Consider the following 22,248-nt stretch of genomic DNA (forward strand, 5'->3'; position numbering starts at 1 on the left):
AAAGTACCTATTTCAAATTTCAGCAACTGACTTATTTTTTTTTAAAAGCATTGTTACTGCAATGGAACAGCTTCATGTTCAGTCTTTGTTTTAGTTAAACATTTTAATTGGGCTGTGGAAATGGAACTTGAGTATTTTACCCAAGTCAAATCAATGGCTAACGTACAACTCGAATGAGAAATGTACAATTTGAACTGACCATTTAAAGAGACGATTTGTCACACACAGTTTGCATCCATGCAGACTGAGAGCTTTATAATTACATTATGTACAAAAAAAAAAAAAAATTGTTTTTTAGTTTATTAAGGCAACCACAACTTGGAGAACATGTCCAAAGTGGCATTAATACAATTTCAGTGGTGATACCCTTTGAACATTTGTATTTTTATTTTCAGATAAGAACACTTATTCCTTTTCTTTTTTTTTAAGAAATAATTGCCAAGAAAGAACCTATTTTCCATAGGGTTTTGTTCTCTATTTTTTATAACATTCTACTTTATCTATTTTCTTCAAAAGAACACATCAATGCATTGCTACCCAATGCAAATAATTCAGATCCTGGGTTTCCCATCAATTTCACTGGGAATTGCAGGTGGTAAGAACTGGTAGGTTTGGGCCCTGTCTTTTTACTTTATATTTTCTGTCCTATTTTTTTTTTCTTTTATCCTTTTTCTATTATTTTTTGGTTATTTTGTCCATGTTTATTATAACTGTATTCCCCAGAAGTGTCTTGCTGTGCTCTACTCGTATGTACCGAGCATCAAAACAACTTGGTTGATGGATGACCCTTTTTTCACATGCCATTGAAAATGCCAAGTTGCTTCACAGAAATGTGCTATCATAACTGAATATCCATGTACACCTTAGTTTAAATGCTGTGATATTCCATCGTTCCTTGGGATAGCACTCAGAATGAGTGTGCGCGCGTGTAAGGCTCTACTTTTCTATTGCCTATATTGCAGCTAGTTGTAACTAGGCAAGTAAATGAGAAATAAATATATAGTTCTAGCAGGAGCCAGGCATTTTGGGTTATGCTGCCCCAAAGCCTTGTAGGTATATAAAACTGTAAAAAAAAAAAAATTCAAACATATTATAACCAAGATCACAGTTGAGAACATTACACTATTTTTTGTTGGGATTTTTTTTTTTTTGTTTCTTTTTTTTTTCTTTTTTTACAGTGATTTCTACTATTGTATGGTTACTCTTAGTTTCACCTGGCCCGCCAAACAGAATCAGAGTCGATCATGCAGCTCTAGTGACAACGTTCAGCTCTCTGCAAGGAAGACCTCCAGCCTCCGGGTACGGTATGAGAACAGCAATGCTGAGATGCTGATTAGTTTTGGAAACTCTGCAAAGTAGATGCTCTCTCCAACTTTGACATACTCCCCCTCAGCCCCCCCTTACCCATCACCTTTCCCACTCCCTTTCCCCCTCTTTCCTGGGGAGGCTGGGGACAAAAAAATGAAGAGGAAGATGAGAACCCCGTCTGGCACAGCTCTCCACAATGGGTTCTGGCTGCCAAAGGGACGCGTGAATCCGGTGCTGCCACAGGGGCGAAGCGGACCATGTGCCTCCAGTCCCTCAGTCCCAGCGTGCCCTGCTGCCGGCACCCAACATCTGACGGGGTGCGCTGGCCTTAGGGAAGGCCTTCGCTTTCGCTCCCTCTGCCTTTTCGGTGCCGCTTCACTTTCACATCCTCATCTTCCTCCTGTGGGGATTTGCTTTTCCTTTTCCCAACTCGGGGTGTCCGGGGCAGAGGGAGAGGGGGTGGAGGAGGGGGAGGAGGGAGAGGAGGTGGTGGAGGTGGCGTCTCTCGAGCCATGTGTATGACAGCCTCGATGGTGGCCATGATTGTATCTTGAGTGGTTGCCTGCTCCAATAGCAAAGGGTTGAGTGTCGGTCTTTGACCTCTTTTGCTAGGAAGGTCAATGCATTTTTCCAGAACGGGCATTTGGTCTCTGGAGTCTTCGTCAAAGGAGAGGGGTTGCTTCCGAGGACGCCCCCTCCGCTTCTTGACGAAGTTATTGCCTGTCTTTGATTGTCTCTGCAGCCGCTTGGCTTTCAGGATCTTGTTCACATGATCCAGGTTCTTCTTTGTGGACAAGATCTTGGTGTAGTTGCACATCTTGCGCACCTCGCACTGGATTGCTTCGATTTCACGACGCTTGAACCTTTTTTTCAGTGGTGGGCTGGCTGTTGGGAGACATGGACAGAAATAGGAGTGGGTCAAGCAACAGCGAATGTAAACCCTCCCTTGCCTGATCTCAGCGTCACAAAATCTGGATCCTTTAAAGCTCAGAAGGTGAATGTGACTACTGAAAAAGCAATGACCATGAGAAAGGACTCTGCATAGAAAAGTAACTAAAAGAAAGTTAAAAGATTGTTTACTGGAGTTTCAGAAGAATTGCTGTTACCTCCTTTTTTACTGTCCTAGTTTAAAACACAACTTTGACTGTTAAGCAGTCCTCAGAGATTTCTCTACAGCTTTCCTCTCCTCCAAAGCAACAAAGCTTTTCTGTAGCAATGTTTTACCATGGATTTGCTTCATTCTCATTTCTAAAGCTTTAATGGGAGGGAAGGAAGGGCTGCACAGAATAGCTGTCATATTGATCCACCATAACTATTAAACTTTCTATACCCCAAACATATACTGATGTCTTCACCCTGGCCTTTAATTCCTGCAATGGATGCCAGGTAGCATGAAAAGCGTTTGCTACTGAAACTAGCGGGCACAGACAAGCTGTGCGGGTCACTCCACCCGTGGCAAATTCATTAACCCTGCCTGGGTTTCTTTACTATCATCGCCACAGATACTAGCTGAAACTACTCAGTCATGTAATTGACTTTAATGGCCCCCGAAGTAAGCTTACTCCTGGTTCAGATCACTTACTTTAGATCTGAATGAAGTCCAAAGTAGTTAAGTCTCTTGCCAAGGTCATGTTGTGAGTCATTGTCAGAACTGGAAAGAGTACCCAGCATTTCTTGGCTCCTGGTCCTTCGCTTAGGACACGAGACTTTGCTTGTTTTTCTTAAATTGTCTCATTGTCCTTTACTGAACGTGGCATCTGTTCAGAGTTCAGGATTTGCACATGGATTATAAGTAACTACTTCTTTGTGAAAAAAAACCCAAACAACAGAATGTATTAATTCTGCTATTGCAAGAATTGGTGCTCCTTTTCACTCCTAACATATCCATTTTGTGCTGCTGGAAAAGAAATGATGGAGTTCAGAATTTCTTTTCAGTAAAGAATAAAACATTCCACTAAATTAACCTCAGCCCACATCTACTTGCAAACTTAATTTACACCTGACTGTCAAGCAGTCATTTGGGTTTGAAATCCTTGAATTTTCCAGAGCAGCCAAGATTTTGAGAAAGGTTCATTTGGAGGTTATCACTCCCTTCATGGCTAACAGGCTAATCTTCTAGCAGTAGTTTAAATAAAGTTGCTATTCTAGCATTTTCTGTAGATAACCAGGAGCTGTCAAGTGGTAGAATATCCTCTTGCTCGCTATGGGCTATGACAGATTCAGCATACAAACCTCACTCACTGTCCTGCCCTCTCGGAGAACATAAATTATTGGCTCTTATACCACCATGTTGCTTGGATTCAGCAAAAAGCTTGCGTAAACAAACCCAAGTTACAATGCAAGAAGTAGGAGTGAGTCATAAACAAAACACAGACATATGCTCTCTTATAAATAAAGACCTGGATGGCAAACTTCCCAAAGTCTGGTTTTCATTAATTACAAAACAAAATACATTTTCCATATGTAACCCACTCCCCACACCAAGAAGAAAAATAAAACCCACTTGCAGTTTGTGATTCACAGAGGACAAAAGAAAAGAGGAATGCGGTCATTTTGGTACCAAAGAAAAAGAGAAAGGAAATGAAATATCCAAATTGCTCAAGAGAAGATAATTAATTGCACAAAATTCCTCTCAAGTAGGTCACCTCTAAAAAGTGTGCATGCAAGAGCCCTATGGGCAAGTGGCAGTGAGCTAGTTCTCAGTCATCTGATCAAAAAAAGGTTAGATCCTGTCACACAAAATTATTACTCTCATCTAGCCTCACTGGTGATTGACATATACAGCCTCAATATTTCCAACACTAAGCGTTCAACTCCTTTGAGACCCTCTCAGATCCTGAGAGTAGCTTCAGGTCAGAAGATTTAAGAAATCAAACATTTTACATACTCTTCATTTTCACTGTCCACATCTTGATTTTTATTGCTATTGCAAGGGCGTATTTTCAAGACTTTTTAAAAAAATTCCCATATTCAAGAGGCAGAATTTTTTTTTCCAGAAAGTGAAGCTGAAATTTTTGAGTTGATGATGGAAATCTCGAAGATGGGAATTTTAGCAAAAATCTAGGAAAAATTGCAAAGTTCATGGTGAAATCAGGAGATTTGGCATTGCTCTCAACTTTCATTGGAAAGAAAGTAAGCCAAACAACCGGAAACAAATTTGGAACAAAACATTAGCCAAGTATCTGCAAAGATTTTATAACTTTACTGAGTTTTATCTGTAGTTGTTTGTTTCTGCAGATCAGTATTACCATCCCATCACAGTCAATGGAGATCTGGTCTGTATAGTCAGTAGAGGATGACATCTGTTTCTAAAATGGGAACTCAATGTCATTTAAGATGAACATAGACATCCTGCTGACACTCTGATACTGGATAAGGAAGGTGCAGGTCTTCTGTCCATCCTGCCAAATCCAATGGGTGTCTTAGGCACCCAAGAGGTCCAGCTCATCCAAACATGGTGTCCTAAGTGAAGCCTGGTGTTGAGTATACAGTGCCTGAGTGGAGGCATCTGCTTTCTGCCAAACTGCCTCATTCTCAAAAAATTAACTGATATCCAGATAGTTATGGGTAGATATCTACCCTTACATGTAAATCTATAAGCTGAACACCACAGCTCTTCCTAAGTTGTTTAGATACTTATTTTGCCCTCATAAAACTTTGCAAGCTGACCGTCCATTTCCTTTTTGGGCAGAAGCTAATTTTTTCATTTAGGAAAAAAAAAAATTATGCTGTTCTGTGTTGGCTTACTGCACTAATTTTTCTTTTGTAAATGCTTTGGGCTGTTTATGACTTTCTCAGGAAGCCTGTTAGAAGCTACTAATAACGCTTTTTTTTTTGCTTTTCTTCCTAACAAGCCTTTGAACTTGCAAACTCTGGAAAATATTTGAGTTGTGTTACACAGCCTGCCAACAGTCAGAATGCATGTACTGAATAAGTAATATGCTTTCAAGTCAAGCTTTTTAAAGGAGATATTAGGAAACCCAATATTATTTTGACTATTGAGACTCAGGGACATCTGATTCTACATTTGGAGTATGGAGACTATGTGGAAAAGAGTCTGATGGGTCTGCAGGGGGAAGATTTGATGAGGTGTGCCTATGACAAAATATCAGGGAGATCTGCCAAAATAAACCAGTATTGAAGTGAGAGCCATTAGGTGTTATCAATTCATCTGGAAGCTCTTGGTGAACAATCTTTGATATAAAATATTTCACTATATTGCCATGTGATATACTGCTCTGCTGAAAACCAAAGTGAAATATTAACCTTTTCCGTTTTACCCAGACAGACCCTACCCAACTCTGGACCCAAGCTGATCTGCATTGTTTTCAGACTTTGTTGTTCTCTTCCTGCATATACTTTGCTGTTTGCACATGGAAATCTTGCTTTGGAACAAAGACTTATGTTACTCTACCCAGTGGAATTCATCTAAAAGGAGTTGAAGAGAAGGTGCGAAAGAGGACCTGAAGCTATTTGTCACAATCCAGCCCACAGTGAAGAGAAATCTGAAATACTTGATGCAGCACAAGCTTTGTACTTTTCCTCTGTCCTTTGCCTGCTCTCCTGACAACCTCACCTAGCTGCCCGCAACAAACATGAACCAGTATTAGTCTTAAAAATCAGTGTTACATGTTTAAAATATGGCGCATGGAGGCCCAGTGCTTCTCCCTTTCCCAGATACACAGATGCAGTGAGGCTCTGTCTCATAGACAGAGACAAACTGAAATAGCCACAGGCCATGCTGGGAAGTCACAGAGGATTGATATGACATTAGAAATAGCTTCTGAGGTAATCTCTACCAAAAATACATATTTCTAAGGGCAGCTTAAAGCAGGCTGGAGGACCCATTCCAGTACAGTAGTCTTGAAGGAGGAGGTGAGCCCAGGTAAGTCAGACCCCTTGGAAGTTCTCCATCGCTCCCCTAACTTTATTCCGGATGGTTGTTGTGTTTGCACCACTAAAGATCCTTACTGCCTGTCACTCTCTATCCCTTCGGAGTTGTCTGAGGCTACTTGGAAGAACATGGCACAGAGAAGATTTTGCTCAACAGCTGGGCTCAGTTTGTCAACTTGGTATGAATGGAGGAATTTTCAAAGAGCTCCTTATTAATTACAGAAAACCTGTAGCACTGTCCTGTTTTCCCATTAACACAGGTTCTTTCCGTTTTCACTAAATTATTTCAACATCTGGGCTACAGATAAACCAACAATTTAATTAGACTTCTGAAAATGGAAAGAATGAACTCTGCAGTCATGCACAGACTTTCATCTTGAAACTGATCATAAAATATTTGTGTGCTTTCATTCTCTGTTGCATTAAAAATCTGTCCTCAGTTTATATATAGGAAAGTAGTAAAGGCTAAACAGAGAATCCTGATTTTTTAATATAAAAATTTAGCTTTATAGAGGCTACTTTACAGCACGAATCCCTTGTTTTCACTGTTTATTCAGGAAATGAAAGAAAAATCAAAACGAGTGAACTGAAACAGCATCTTCAATTGCATAATTAAATACATAATCATTCTTAACTCAGTGACACAAATACGTTTTTTTGTGAATGTAGAATCAAAAGTTTGACAAGACTACAAAATGCCGAATGGTTGCATGTAGGGTAATATACTGTGGGTTCCCCATTCACTGGAAATTAAGATACAATGAATGATTAACCTCTCTATCCATGCCCAAGAAAAGGCATGATGATGCCTGAATGACTTGGCTCAGTTTCTGACTGTATAAAGCTATCACCTTTCTGATCTGATTCAAAATAGAAGCACAAAATAGAATTTGATTGAAAAACATGTTATTCTGACTTATATATTCTGATATATTTTAAATCACCGTTCATTGCCCCAGACAATTTCGCATTTGCAAGACAGAATATTATGCTAAAATCACTGAAGTATGCAGAAAGAAATCTCAGCTGCTCTTTAGCTATTCACTGTGTACTTGGCATGTTTGCGCTACATGGATGGGAACATTCAAATAAATGAACAACGGGGCTGAGAAAGGAACCCAAGAGTCTTGCTTCAGAGTCCCCTGCTAGACCATACGGGCTGGTGCTACCTCTGTTCTCATTATTGCACAAGTGGTGGTATGTGAATAAAGTAGATTTGATATGCCAAGATGTGATCATGATAAGAAAGTGTTAGAAAAATTACAGCCTGATTATCACATTAGATATGCACATTTGCAGCTTCTTCTCCAATCAGGAAGAGCGGTACAAGCACATATTGTTCGGCGCAGTGCCAGAAGGAAGACAGGGAACAAATAGAGGGGATGGAGGGAAACAACATTACCTGCTTCAGATGTTGCTGATGATGAAGGTAGGAGAGATAATACTGGAGTTGGCATTGTAACACTGTCAACAGCTGCTGGTTTCCTTCTGGTCATCATGTTACAGGCAGAACTTTCCATTTTACTATGAAGTGAAGTCTGGTCTGCTTTTAAGTGGGGACCTGCAATTCCTGGGGAAGGAAACAAAATTTGGATGAATATTGATAAAGCAACCTGTTTGGGTGATATCTGGAAAAGAGTAGTCGATTGCTGTCCTTGCTACCCTGATATAGTTCCATATTTTCCTCAGCCTGTAATATGGTCTTGATACTAGCAAGGACCATGACTGTTACTTTTTGGCTTTGATAATTTTGTTTCAAGATGTACCATCACTGATCTCTATAAACAATGGTAAACCAACACAATAATCCACATTGCTACTTTTTATTCTCCAAGCAAAAACACACTTTGATATATATACAAAGACAGATGTGCTTGATGTCTGTATTTACTGGCATTTTCTATTTGTCATTTTCTGGGTAGTGTACTCCACACTCACACACTTCTCTACTATAATGACTTGACTCAGTAGGTGTTCTATCTGAGTAAGTAGGAGGCATGAGGAACAGCCGCAGTATGTAATTCCCTGTCTAAAGTACATTACACTTATTTTTTAGGAATCCCCTGCCTAATGTAAGTTTACCTTACAACTCAATAAAGAGGTAGGAGTTTAAAAACAAGAGAAATTTGTCATACATTTTTCTACCTAGGGATTACAATGCAGAAGAAATGAGTGGCAGAAATATACCAAAGAGGACAAATATTCCAGAAAAATAAAACTTGTGCACTCAGGGCTGCTAGATTTCTCCCTCAATAATGTTTCTCAAACTCTCTTGTGATTTGAACCCTTTTTTTTTTGTTTGTTTGTTTGTTTGTAAATGTGTCAAATTTAAACTGCTGGGACTGAATTTTACATATTAGTTACTCACCTCATAGACCTGAATGAGTATCCACCCATTTATACGTAATATTGTGTGAGTTCATATTGCATATACAGGTATGTGAATTTATCAAGCAGAAAGGCAGCTAAAATGCCTCAGTCACATTTTATAAGGAGACTGGGAGATTTTTTTTCCCATTTTAGATAACTCCTAGCAGTTGCTGCTAGGAGTCGCATTCCAGTAGCCCCCCACTCTCATTAGGCCAGAACAAAAGTCTGCTAGGGTCAGGACATTGTGTTATGTCTTTGCCAGCTTATGAATACCTCTCTCAGTCTCTGTGATGCTAGGCTTCAACATATCCAGGATGGTCATTCATTTTTCACAGGTAACCCTTCATAAATTCCTTCGCTTTTCAAATTTCAACCTGCACATGGGCCTCAGATAAAAAGTATCAGATTTTGGCAATTAAATAACACAAAGGTTCGAAAATCACAGAGCAGCTGAGATTGGAAGGCTTCTATTGAGATCACTTAGACCACCCCACTCTGCTTAAGCAGGGTGAGCTAGGGCAGGTTGCACTGGACTATACGTGGTCAGGATTTGCGTATCTCCAAGATTGTAGAGGAGATTCTACAACCTCTCTGGGTGACCTGTTGTGATGGTTTAGCCCAAGATACCCCACAGTTTCTTGTTCACCCTCCCTCTCCCCAGCGGGAATGGGGGAGAGTATTGGGAAGAAAAGAAAACTCGTAGGTTGAGATGAAGACAGTTTACTAAAATAGCAAAGCAAAACTACAAAAAAAAACCAAAAACAGAATATAAGGATATTCAGATATACAAAATGAATGATGTATATTTTCTCACCACCTGATGTCCCAATGACCGATACAGCCCGTCCTGAGCAATGATCACGGAAACGAAACCGAGCAGCAAGTGAAGGAGTGAGAGGGAGCCAGCAAGGTAGAGGGAATGATGCCAGCAAACAAAAGAGAGAGACACCCGCCCTGGCCAACCCCCACTTAGATACTGAGCATGATGTTTATGGCATGGAACACTCTCTTTGGCAAGTTTGGATCAACTATTCTGTCTGTCTTTCTCCCAGCTTCCTCCATCTGCACATTAGCGAGACTTGGAAAGCCAGACAGTGTCCTTGGTCTCATTAACAGCAACTCGTATCGTCAGGGTGTTTTATCAACATTCTTCACACATGAAATTCAAAACACCCTGGCTACTGAGAGGAAAATTAACTCCATCCCTGCTGAATCCAGGACACCTGTTGAAGTGCACAGTCATCCTCACAGTAAAAATGTGGTTTCTGATGTTCAGACATAATATTCTATGTTTCATTTTGTGCCCATTGCCTCTTGTCCTGACACTGGGCAACACTGGGAGGATTCTAGTTCCATCTTCTTTACTCTTCCTCGTCAGACATTTGTGCACATGGATAAGATCCCCCTAAGCATTGTCTTCTCCAGGCTGAACAGTCCTAGTTGTATCAGCCTTTCTTCATAGAAGAGATGTCCCATACCCTCAATAATCTTCATGGTCTTTTGTTGGGCTCTCTCCCATATCTTCATGTCTCTATCATATTGAGGAGCCCAGAACTGGACATACTACTCCAAGTGTGGCCTTACCAGTGCTGAATAAATGGGAAAGATCACCTCTCTTGATCTGATGGTAATTCTTCCCCTAATACAGCCCAGAAAGCTGTATTATGCAGCTAACAACCTTGCTGCAAGGGCATATTGCTGGATCATGGTCAACTTCGTGCCCACCAGGATCCCCAGGGCCTTTTCTGTCAAGCTGTTTTCCAGCTGGTCAGTCCCTAACAGATACTGGTGCCCGGGCTTATTCCTCTCCAGGTGGGAGTCCTCCCCAGGACTTTGCCCTTGTCCTTGCTGAACTTCATGAGGTACCTGTGAGCCCATTTCTCCAGTCTGTTGAGGTTCCTCTGGATGACAGCATGACCCTCTACATCAACCACTCCTACAAGTTTTGTATCTTCTATGAGCTAGCTGAAGATGTTCTCTATCCCTTCATGCGGGTCATTAATTAACATGTTAAATAGTTTTGGCCCCAGTATCGACACCTTGGGTGCACCATTAGTGACTGGCCTCTAGCTGGATTTTGCGCCACTGATGACAACACTTTGAGCCTGGCAGTTCTATCAGTTTTGAATCCATCTCAGCGTACACTTATCTAGTCTATATTTCATCAGTTTGACTATAAGGAGCTTATAGAGGTTTTTATATCTGACATTACTCAGGAGCTCCTTGGTCATTCATGCAAGTCTCCTGCCATCTTTGCTTGGTTTGATTTGCCACTTGAATTTGGTTTCGTGTGTCTCCATGACTTTCCTGATCCAAGCCCCAAGGTAGCAGCAAATCTCCCTGGACAGCAGGTCTGGTCAGAAGACGGAGATGTTTGTCCCCTGCAGCAGTGAGCCCCTGCTGCTATCCCTGGATGCACCTGGATAGCACCTGGGAGTTCCTGAAAGAGTTCCCACAAGTACCCTGATACCTTTCCCAGAAGATCAAGAAGACCTTGAAGCAGAGCCAGAAAATGCTGCACAAACATCTACATCTGTTGGCTGCGCTCAGCCTCTCCAGGTACCAACCAACATTTCCTTGTATTTGCAGCTTGGAGCTGCTATGAACAGTACCTGCATTTGTCCTTTGCACATGAAATGTGAAATATCAGGACACCTGTATGAGGTGACTCGGAAACTGTGGAAAAGATCTCTAGCAGACTCAGGCACAGAAGAACCGCACTATCGAGAGGAGTCTGAAGGATGGGGCTACAGAGTGGGCCAGTGGGTGACAGGAGTCCTGACGGACCTATGACCTGATATGAGCCTGGGGTTCAACAGAGGAGAAAGGGTCTGAGCACAGAAACAGTCAGGAGTGAGACAGAATCACAGGCCATGGCTTGGTGGAGATATGCAGAGAAGTTTCTGCCTATTAGACCACACATCCTTCCAGAGCCTCAAATCAAGTACTAAGCATCTTGAATTGTATCCATTCAAATTCAATCTCTCTCTGCTCATCTTCCCTATTACAAATGAGAACAATAATACACCCCTCATCTGAAGAGCAGTGCTGCAAAAATAAAATTATCAACACTCATGAAACATTCATCTATTCATACCAAGGCTTAGAAATGTGGAAAAAATGAGACATGATGTCACACACTGAATAGTAAGAGGAAAATCTGACTGCCAAACCGATGTTCGTTAGGTAAGCGCCATACATTGAATAAAGCAGCATCCCATAGAATAACTAGGATATCTGACCAGGTAATTACGCCTATGGGATGACAGCTCTATGGAACTGTGCATATGCAAAAGTGAGGTTTCACCACTCCATAGTGCTTGAGTTGGAGCCTTAATGTTATTTATTCACGAATGTAGTTAGTATGCAAGAAATGTGCACATGTGGGTGCATGTATGAATATGCATACACATATATGCATGTGCACATGGTACATAATCATGCTAACAACCTCATAAATTTAACATCTGGTTCTAATTAAACTGAAGGGCCTACATAAAGAGCCATATGAAAACATGCAGCTGTAACCTGTTGACCTCTATTGATAAAAAAAAAGTCTCTGTGAAGCTGTGCTTCAACATGTCAAGGGACAGTCATCCATTTTTTTTCAAAGGTAATCCCTCACAAACCACTTATTCTCTCAAATCTCTGCCTACACACAGTGTTTGCATTAGGGACCTTGATTTATGGATTCCCACTCCTTGGATGGAGAAGCTGACTTCCTGTTGCCGTGGTTACTTGGATCTTGGCTCAAGGTTAAACTACTCCCAAATCAAAATCAGTGGCAGGCACAGCGTCTAACAGCCAGGTTATTGACTACCCTAGGATGCTTAAAGGTCAAAGACCAAAGTGCTGCTTACTGCCTTTGGGGTGAGTCAATATTTTCAATATTTTTATTCTGTTTCTTCTAAAGAAGTAGTTGCTGCTCAATTACCACCTATCTGGGTTTAGCAAGGTCATACAAATCATTGAGGAAAATCCTCCCCCTTACAGAAGAGATACAAATGTAATGAATCACTTCAAAGTCTACATGGCCCAATTGCAGCTCATCGCTGGTGAATCATGGATTCAGCCATCTGTCTTTTGTTTAAGGCACTTGGTTATTTCAGTCTATATCACTCACCTCACTGAAATTGTCATCTAAATTGAGGAACAGGAGTAATTTATGGATGTGGAGCAGCCAATAGGGAAGAACCATCAGGTTTCTTTCACAGATACCAAAATGCAAACAGAGATGTGGAGGCACCGTTGGAAACCCATGGAGGTGCAGCGATTTGCTCACATGGCTGTGATTCATGCTACAGTAGTGGGAGGTCTGTCACTTGAGTGGATAGACCTCCTGGTGTGGCATCATCACCTTTTGCTGGTCTTTTTTTCTCACACGGTGTGCTCTGTTCAGAAGGCCTTACATAAGAGAACCTTCCAGTTCTACTCATCTTTGAATCAGGTGAAAATAAATCATCCGCCACACCATTACAGGAGGCTCAGAGTTTAAAATTCACACACGCGCATCCATGATTCCAGTGTACGTTATCCTTAGCCGCTGCTCCAGAGAGAGAACAAGATGATGTACACGGGTGGCTTGATTGAAACCTTATTCATCACCCGTCTCTCATTCTTTGTACATTTCCTCCAAATTAGAGCCCACTTCATCCCATGAAAGACACACACCTTAACTTTTCTGGGTGCTGTTGATAGCACAGACAACACTATGTGCACATGCAAGTGAGCAATGGGTCACAAAGTAGGAAGGAAATCAATCATTACTTGTTTAATGAGAAAGGGCAATGGGAAAGGACAGCTTCGAAAGCAAGGGCAGGCATGAAGGAGATTATCAAGAACCTAAACCAACGATAGCATGATTATAAACAAATAGTCGTAATAATCAGAAGTAAAAGGGTGAATCAAGAGAAGCACTATTCTAATTCAGGGCAGACTGGCAGAAAGCCTGCATGTGAGGGAACACAACACTGATGTGAAACTGGTCGTCTTCTTACACATTTATGGGTCCCCTGATACTTTGGATAAAAAAAAAACTGGCATTCTTCATTCACTGGCTAAGCAACTTATGAGCTCTGACTGATAATGAATATATTAATTTTAAAGGCCTAGTCATTACTGTTGTTGTTATTAAGTATTCACATTGCAAGTAATGTGGTCTAGCTCCATTGTACTCAGCTCTGTACAAACGGATTATTAACTATCCTTGCTTTACTGTTAAATCATGCTCACTCTGCTTATTGTGTTCATCTGTTTTCTCTCCTCTTGTACTTATATGGAAAGGTTCTTGGACAACATCCACCCTTCCATCCTTAATTTGTGTACAGAATCTAGCACAATGAGCACCCAGGCTGGAACTCGAAGTGCCAGTTCAAAAGAGATAATAAATGTTACGTTGCCATTGGAAAATGGACAAAAATCAGCTGATAAAAATTGATCTTGGTGAAGCTTCTGCTGAGGAAGATTTTTCTTTAGAGAGTTTGTTACATTGGATTTCGTACTCCCCACAGATTTCTGGAAATCCACAGCTGTACTTAAATTGTTTATACATCTGACCATTGTTACTGGAAAACTCTTACAAACAATTTTTCTCCCAGTGCCTTTGCACAATGTAGCTACGCAATGTGGCTGTACAGGAATGCACATCTAAACACGAAGTTAGACATAGTATTTGCATTTTGATAACTCCTCTGTTTTGAATAAAGAACCAGAAGAAACCTCATATCTGGGTGAATCTTTTCTTAAGGCTGATTTTAAATAAATCAGTCAGAAGTCTGGCATTGCACCATATTCCAGAAGGGAGAACTGAATTACTATGTGATAAATGTAGTTAAGGAAAGTAATTATTCTTCTTAAAGTAATATTATTACCTTTCTAACTTATGGAATTCATTTCCCTGGCTTCTATTTGATGTGTATTATCATTTAAAAATAACTGTACTTTCAATGTACAGCATTGCTTTATGGCTTTAGGTCCTTTTATCTTCCTCACTTTTCCACCATCACATTAGAAACTTCAAATTCCACCTCTTCTATGAGGGATTTTCTGTTCTGTAAGACGTGTTCCCCTGAATAAAACCAAGTTCCTGTAGAATAATAACAATAATAAAAAAATTACTCTCATTGCCAACGGGCAAAAATTTAAGACATGGAGGCTGCTTTATTTTATTCCGATTATTTTCCTACTTCTATTTTTTTTTTTTCTTTTAAGTCAGGATAGCTTTAGAGAAAGAAAGAGGGAGACCGAGAAAGCCATCATTAGATAGATCTTCTGATCTTTATCTGCAGTAGCACAGTCAGAAGAGCTAATGCTATGATGATAGCTTCGAAATCTCTTAGGAATTGGATAAAGAGAAGCGATAGTGATGAACTCCCAGCTAATAAACACAGAGTGCTTATTTCTGCAGAATGATCAATTTCCAGATGTCCTGAGGCTTGTCTGATACCGTTGATTTACTCATTCTCCCTCACTTCACTAATAAACCTCAAGTCCAACATCAGATTAGAGAAGAGCCAGATTTCTTAAAGGGGCAGGAGGAGGGTTGGCATCGTGACACGCAAATGCTGGGAGACACGCTAATCTCTTCTGCCTCCTCCTATAACAACCAAGCTGTCTTAAACAGCTGCCTTCCTCTGCTGAAATCATACACTTTATCCGCTTTGGGTTAGTACAGTAATGCAGACAATTAATTTGTTATCTTGTTAGTGGAAATTTAATGCAACGATCTAAAAGAACTCTTACATATTGTGATAAACTTTACTGCCTCCAGGGCGCTTCTCTTCCATAGGACTCAATTCACATCCCATCCATTATGTAAATGACATGTGGAAATAGTTTAGTTCCCCTGATGTATCTGTACACTGACGGATTGCACAAAGCCAGCCCTACTGAAACTAATGAGGTTAAATGCGTCTTGCCATTCCTTTCTACTTGGGTGAATCTCTGTGCCTGAGTTCAAGAAATGCGGTGCAAGTCTTCCTCTTCACTTCTCTCTGAAGATAATTGTGTTCCCTGACAGGGAGCACAGTGGCAACTGCTGCATACCTGAAGACTCACAAGGCGTTACTTAAGCAAGCGGAGCAGCTGCCGTTGCTAAATACAGCTGTGGGGTTGCCTGTAGAGCCTTCAGATCATCTTCCACTCTTGGGAGGTGGCCCGCAGGAGTGCAAGGAGCTGCAGGCTGCAGGAATCTGCAGCCTACAATCACATGTGATGTTTGAAAACAACAGAGACGTTAGCGTTATTGGTGAAAGAGCTAAACACAAGGAGGAAAGGATAAGGAAGCATTATTTTTCTCATCATCAGGATGAGTCCCTGGCTAAAAGGATGATCAGTTGTAATTTGAAATATTCAAAAGGCCAATCTCAGGCCTGTTTTAAGCCTATATTTGAAGTGAATTAGATTTCCTAGGAGATGGAGTCTTGAGCTTTGCCTTTTGGTTTTGCTTTGTGGTTGCATTCTCCTGTATTGGGACAGGAAGAACCATGTATCCTCCATCTCACTCCCTTCCCTCCTCCTCTGGATGTAGCCAGCACGAAAATGAAGGGTGCCTGAGTCAGGAGACTGAGGAATTAAGGACATGAAGCCTCAGTCACGGACTATCAAGTGACAAGTACTCAGTCCTTCATGTACTCAAAGATGAAAATTTAATAAAGCTGGTGGAAGCAGGTCATATTCCAGGGCAGTATGGGACAGTAACCTGCTTGGGCTGTAAATGTGCTCATACCCTTCCCAGGGCCCCCAGCTCTTCAAACAGAGTGGGACTGGGATCTGAAAATGTCATGGAAGAAACTAAGTTTTGTCATGCCAGGAAGTGATGAACACGTGAATGAGGATTTCCAGTAAAAGTTGGACAAAAGTAGAACATGTTCATTATCTGCAGATGACAGCAATCAATAAATTCAATGAGAGAAAAACTCGAGGGTTCAAAAGACTAATTCAGAGTCAAAGGCTACAGGATCCGGAGCCTCAAGAACACAGATTTAAGCTAAAGAAGTTTGGTAATGGATTCAAAAGCTTTTCCTGCCCAGACCCTGAAACTTTCAGTTGAGCAGAAAGTTATAGTTTACAGTTGTTGTAGACTGATAGAATCAAGAGAGACAGAGACGGATGGTGTTGGAGAAATGAAATTTGCCATGAAACATCTCAGCGAACGAATCATTTAATGCACAGTGATGAAGAACTAAATTCTCTCACAGAGGGGGAAGGATAAAAAATAAAATCGTCGAAAGAAGTGAAGTGAAGTGAAAAAGAAGTGTTTGAGGGAGGACGGTTAGGTGGAAAAGTGAGCTAAAGGGCTCTTTTTAAGGTATAAAAAGCCATTAGGTACTCTGAGGGGCAGAAGTGAAAAGACCTGCAGCTAGGAGCAAGGAACTACCTAGAGATGAGTAGTCATACTGAGATGAGCTGTCATAGTGGATGAGGAAATGCTCACTGGGGAGGAAGGAAACAGAAGATACGATTTCTTTCTCAAGAACACAGCCGAGGAAAGACAGATGGGGAAATTTCAGTCCGAAAGTTACAAGAAAAGTCAAGGGTGGTGTTTTGAGATGTTGTTTTTCTTAACAACAGGCATGATCATTTTTAAACATAGCAGATAGAGCTGATATTCCCTAGGCAAATGGAGTTGGGAGCAGTTTGTATTTATCACCAGTTAAATGAGACACTGACAGCTTTGATAGGAGAGTGCTGGCATGAAGACTGAGCCAAAGAGTCAAGTTGCTAGTGGGGAAAGGACGAATGAGGCTTAAGGGCTGGATTGGTGTAATGATGGAGTCATTTATCAGGCACATCCAGTGTATAACAAGCGATGAAATGTAAGAGAAGTTAGCAAAATAATTAGCAAAAATCTTGCTGAACAAGTTTGACTAAGAGACGTCTGCTGAGAAACAACAGCACGATGTTCCTCCAGGAATGATAAGGCTTCATTCTCCCTGTGTATGCATTCAGCAAAAGACAGTATCTGTATGATGCACAAATTCAGATGATTTTTTTTTTCTTTGTACCTGAAATGTTATATTTACATTGCATCAGTTGAAGTAGTCCTGTGGTGAAGTCTGTGTTGGAAAAGGAAATGGTACCAGGGATGTTGCTCGAACCTAGCTACCCATACTCTTAAACAAAATGAAAATAAAAGAACCAAGTGGCCACCTCCACCATCTAGCTTAGTCCAGTAATATCTGAACCACTCCCCAGAGGGGTCCACACCTTTCTACTCACTCCAGATGCAAGCGAAAGTGGCTAAGTTATGATGGTAGGCACTTGGAGACAGGTGGGATGAGGATGGGCTGAAAGTCACGGAGCTGATAAGAGCATCCAAGACTGCTGACTTCTAAGTTAGCTTTCTCCCTTCTGGGCAGCCTAGTCATTTCATTTTTCTTCTTTATCTGTAATAAGCTATGCCCCAGTTTGTACAATGAGAAATACTCTGAGAACGACATGCATTTGAAGTAAAATCCCAGCACTTAATAGAAGTCCCCATACACCCTGCAATCTAGGATACTGTAATAGAGGAGTTTTTATTTTTAGAAGATTTCGTGCTGGCTTTGTTTTAATATCTGAGTCCATTTATCCCACCTTAACACTGATTTATCACTAAAATGAGTGCTTGCTTTATTAGCAGCAGAGATGAAAAATAATACACACTGGGAGTGCATACATCTTTCTTCTTCTCTCGCCTTATCTGTACTTCAGATCAATAGATATGGGGTATTTTTTTTTTACCTTTCATTCTCGAAACCACAGTAATTCACTGCAATACGAAAACTGAAATCTATTTAAACAGATGTATAGGTAAGATCGTAAGTGTTACTGTCAATTAACCTCAGCAACGAAAAAATTTAATAGTTAGCTAGCACGATGGTATATAGGACTTTCATGGTATTCTGAAACCTACTAAAATATTTGAAAATTATCAAATGCAGTACAACATTTGGCTTTATTTTAAAGCTCAGTGTTACTGTGAATGGAGAAAAAAAAAGACTGATGTAGAAATCAGGATTTTTCCTGATGTTCATCCTTTTCCTTGTATCCTGTTAAAAACCTCAGTGATACACCGTTGCTCTGATATGAATGTTAGCATAAAATCTTCAAATTTTATATTTTTTTCAAAGGAAAATTCTGAAGGAAATACTTTACTGAGAGTGGTTTTCATTAAAATTCTTGCTGGAGACTGCTTCTCACAACAGTGTAAGAAGGATGGCAGAGAGACCACATGTAATAAGGTCAGAGACTGCTTCCGTCGAGTATAGACACAAGAGGGATCTGAGTGATGAAGAAGAGGTTAAAGAGGTGAAGAGTGCAAAGTGGAATGAAACAGGGAAATAGATGGAAATGGGAGACAAAGAATAAATTGGGAAGAAACTGGAGGAGGGAATTCGCTTATTACAGACATGTGTGAAAAGCAGATTGACAAGAACCAGAATAAAGAGCATACTAAATGCTCTTAACCGCTGACATTCGGAGTTATGCTATCAACTTGAATGCTGCACATCTACGTCTGAGCCACTCTAAATTTCCAGAGTGCTTTTCTCCTCAACTTCTGTCCAAGCCTGTCCTCAGTTTTCACATTTACTGGAGCCAAACCAGGATATTTTAGGTTCTTCAGCTAATGAACTTCACTTCCTATAGCACCAGGCAGACAAAATACAGAAAGGTGTATTAAGGTCAGAATATCATAGAATCATAGAATCTTAAGGTGGGAAGAATGACCTCCGAGATTATAAAGTCCAACCATCAACCTAACACCACCGTGTGCAATAAACCATGTCCTGCAGTGCCACATCCACACATTCTTCTAATAAGTCCAGGGACGCTGACTCCACCACTTCCCTGGGCAGCCTGGTCCAGTGTCTGACCACTCTTTCAGTAAAGAAGTGTTTCCTAATATCCAGTCTAAACCTCCCCTGCTGCAACTTGAGGTCATTTTCTCTCGTCCTATCACAAGTTATTTGGAAGAAGAGACCAACATCTGCCTCCCTGCAACCTCCTTTCAGGCAGTTGTAGAGAGCAATGAGGTCTTCCCTCAGCCTCCTCTTCTCCAGACTAGAAAACCCAAGTTCCCTCAGCTGCTCCTCGTAAGACTTGTTCTCCAGATCCCTCACCAGCTTTGTTGCCCTTCTCTGGACACACTCCAGCATGTCAACGTCCTTCTTGTACTGCGGGGTCCAAAACTGCACACAGCCTTGAAGGTGTGGCCTCAGTACAGGGGCACAATCACTTCCCTATGTTCTCTTTAAGCTTCCACTCTAAGAGAGCCTAAGGATGAAGCAAAGATGATACAAGCAGAGCTTTTGTTTAACTATGATTGCTTTCCTAACGTGGCAGAATTTTATTATCCAAAAAGAAAGATTCAATAGCAGCTGAATCTGCTGAAATTCTGACACTGAATGAGATTTGGGTCAGGCCATCAAACTATGGAAAAACAATGAACTTGAGTAAACTGCCAAGCACAGGCTTTCCAACCTTTGTGTTTGAAATTAAGTTGATACTTTATTCTCAGCACTCCATGTCCCAGTACAGATTTACCTAAGGATAGGTCCCAGTTTCAGACAATTGTTTGCAAAATCTGGCCTTGGAGGTTTTGCAGAAAAATTAGAATTCTGGGAAGAAGAAATCTAAAGGGATTTTATTTAGCAGTTTGAGTGCTGAAAAGTCACTCAGGCCTTGTTTTCTCCTACTGGGACAACTTCCCAGTAAAATAGCTCAATCAGATTCAGTATTTAGAATTTTGTCTTCAAAAATAAATCTGTAGATTTGGACTTACACCTTTCTGATGGTGTTTTAATAACCAAGGGAACCTCATCTCACTTCACGTGGCTGCAACCTGGGTGTCCACATGAGAGCTGTGTCTAAGCTGCCATGAGAGTCAACAGAGATAAAATTAAAGTTGAGTGGGCAATTCATCTGAAAAAGTGGGGTCTACTTAAGTCCACGATTAATTACTTTCCAGGCTCCACTGGCTAAACTTCCTCTGACTATAATGAAAGCTGAGAAACATAACTCACACAGTGTTCTTATGCTGTAGACCCCCAGATTTAGGCAAAAGGATCCATTCCCCCCCCGAAAGTCTGCAGCCAAATCACCTCTCAGGTTTAAGTTCTTCCTACTCAAATGGAGAGGCTCAAATGTGGATGGTGCACCCCTGGGCCAGGAGCGTAAACTGTATACAGGCACCTGGTTGTATTTGAAATGCCCTGAGGTATTCAAAACATTTGAGGGAGGCTGGCAGAGATGATAAAGGGATTCAGGCGAGACCTCTGCCCTTCTGCAAGAGCAGCTGGAGGCCAGGCAGGATATCCTAGGTATCTCAAATGACAGTTGACAATTACATGTGGGCAAATGAATCGAGCCTTGAGCCTTCATTTTCACTTGTCCCAAAGTCTCTTGTGGGTAGCGAAATATCTCATGATTGTAAATATCCCCTTGTCACCATTGAAGCAGTAACACAAACATGCCCTGTCAACTCTTCCCTGAAGGGGAAGCAAAACGGCTGCAATGCTGGGCATCAAAGTATACATGCGGTAAAATGGAAACTGTGGAAACTTCCTGTGATCCCTTAGGATGCATTTATTATCCAGGAAAAAAACTAAAAATACTTTTTTTTTTTCTCTCCCATGACAAGGGTCTTTTACTTGACATTATAAAAATTTAGTACTTTTTTTTCTTTTTTTTTTTCCTGACAGTAAACAGAGTATAAAAATTTAAAAAGTCAACAAGCCAGCAATTCAAAATTGCAGGTGAGAGAAAAACACAGGCACTTACAGGACACAGCTCTGTAATTGCTGGTCTGTACAGAAGGAATCAATGAAATAAATACAAGAAGAAACCACCCCAAGTGCATAATCTGCTTCATCTGTGTTTGAAGCTAACTCAAAGCAAAGAGGGCAGAATGTTTCAGAATTATTAGACAACTAACTAAGCTTAACATTTCCTCTCCCCTCTTGTTCATCCGTTTTTCACTGTCCATTTAGTGATGGGAAAAGGCTCTGGCAGCAAAACCGTCATAATGGTTTACACACATATATCACTTAAATCCAACTCAACCTCTCAAAAAAGAGCCTCTGAAGGCAGCCTAAGTTATGGTCGGGTCTTAAGCTGGGTTTATCCACAGGAATGTCTCTCCTCCCCACAAACAAAAGAGCCATTTAATCTAGAGATGTGAATCCTCAAAGATGGGAAAAAAAACCCCACAAAACACCAAAGATGCATCAGTAAAATATCTTCATTGATGAAGATTAACTGTTTCAATGAAGAAAAAGAATGTTTAGCAACTGCTGGGCATTTTCAGGGCTTGCTGTGCTATTTCTGTATAGCTGTGCGGCTGTTTCTCATTCCAGAAGTCAAACTGAAAAAAAATAAAAGAGTCTTCTGTACTTTTAAATGATCTGGAAACATTTGGCATGTGACTTCTGAAGTGTTTAGCACAGTCTTACAAAAACATCATGAAAATTTATCAACCTCGGCCCCAAATCTACTTGCCTGCCTTTTATAGCATCAGTCATCATGCTAATGAAAATACTAATGACATTTCAATTGTGTTTCAAGAGAAATGAACTGCTTCAACTGAACAGGAATTAGAAAAAAAAATTGCACAAAGAGTGTATCACTCTCCCTTTTTATTATTATTAATTAGATGAAGAGTTTGGCTTCAGTGAAGTCTGGGGTCCCACTGTACAA

The 22,248-nt window shown here is 40.8% G+C and overlaps 1 protein-coding gene across 2 annotated transcripts in view; it reads right to left on the reverse strand.

Annotated features, from left to right (window-relative positions):
* Nucleotides 1-463: 463 nt before the first annotated feature.
* SETBP1 (SET binding protein 1) overlaps nt 464-22,248 on the reverse strand; it is a 261,815-nt gene continuing 240,030 nt past the window's right edge. For both annotated transcript variants that reach the window (XM_086769922.1, XM_086769923.1), the window contains exons 6-7: nt 7,604-7,771; nt 464-2,193 (exon numbers count right to left, since the gene is read on the reverse strand). In XM_086769922.1, coding sequence (XP_086626048.1) covers nt 1,637-2,193; nt 7,604-7,771 — 725 coding nt within the window. In that variant the 3' untranslated portion in view covers nt 464-1,636. The remainder of the gene's footprint in view (nt 2,194-7,603; nt 7,772-22,248) is intronic.

Source organism: Chlamydotis macqueenii, chromosome Z (genome assembly GCF_036417535.1).
Source record: "Chlamydotis macqueenii isolate bChlMac1 chromosome Z, bChlMac1.mat, whole genome shotgun sequence".
Lineage (NCBI taxonomy): Eukaryota > Metazoa > Chordata > Aves > Otidiformes > Otididae > Chlamydotis > Chlamydotis macqueenii.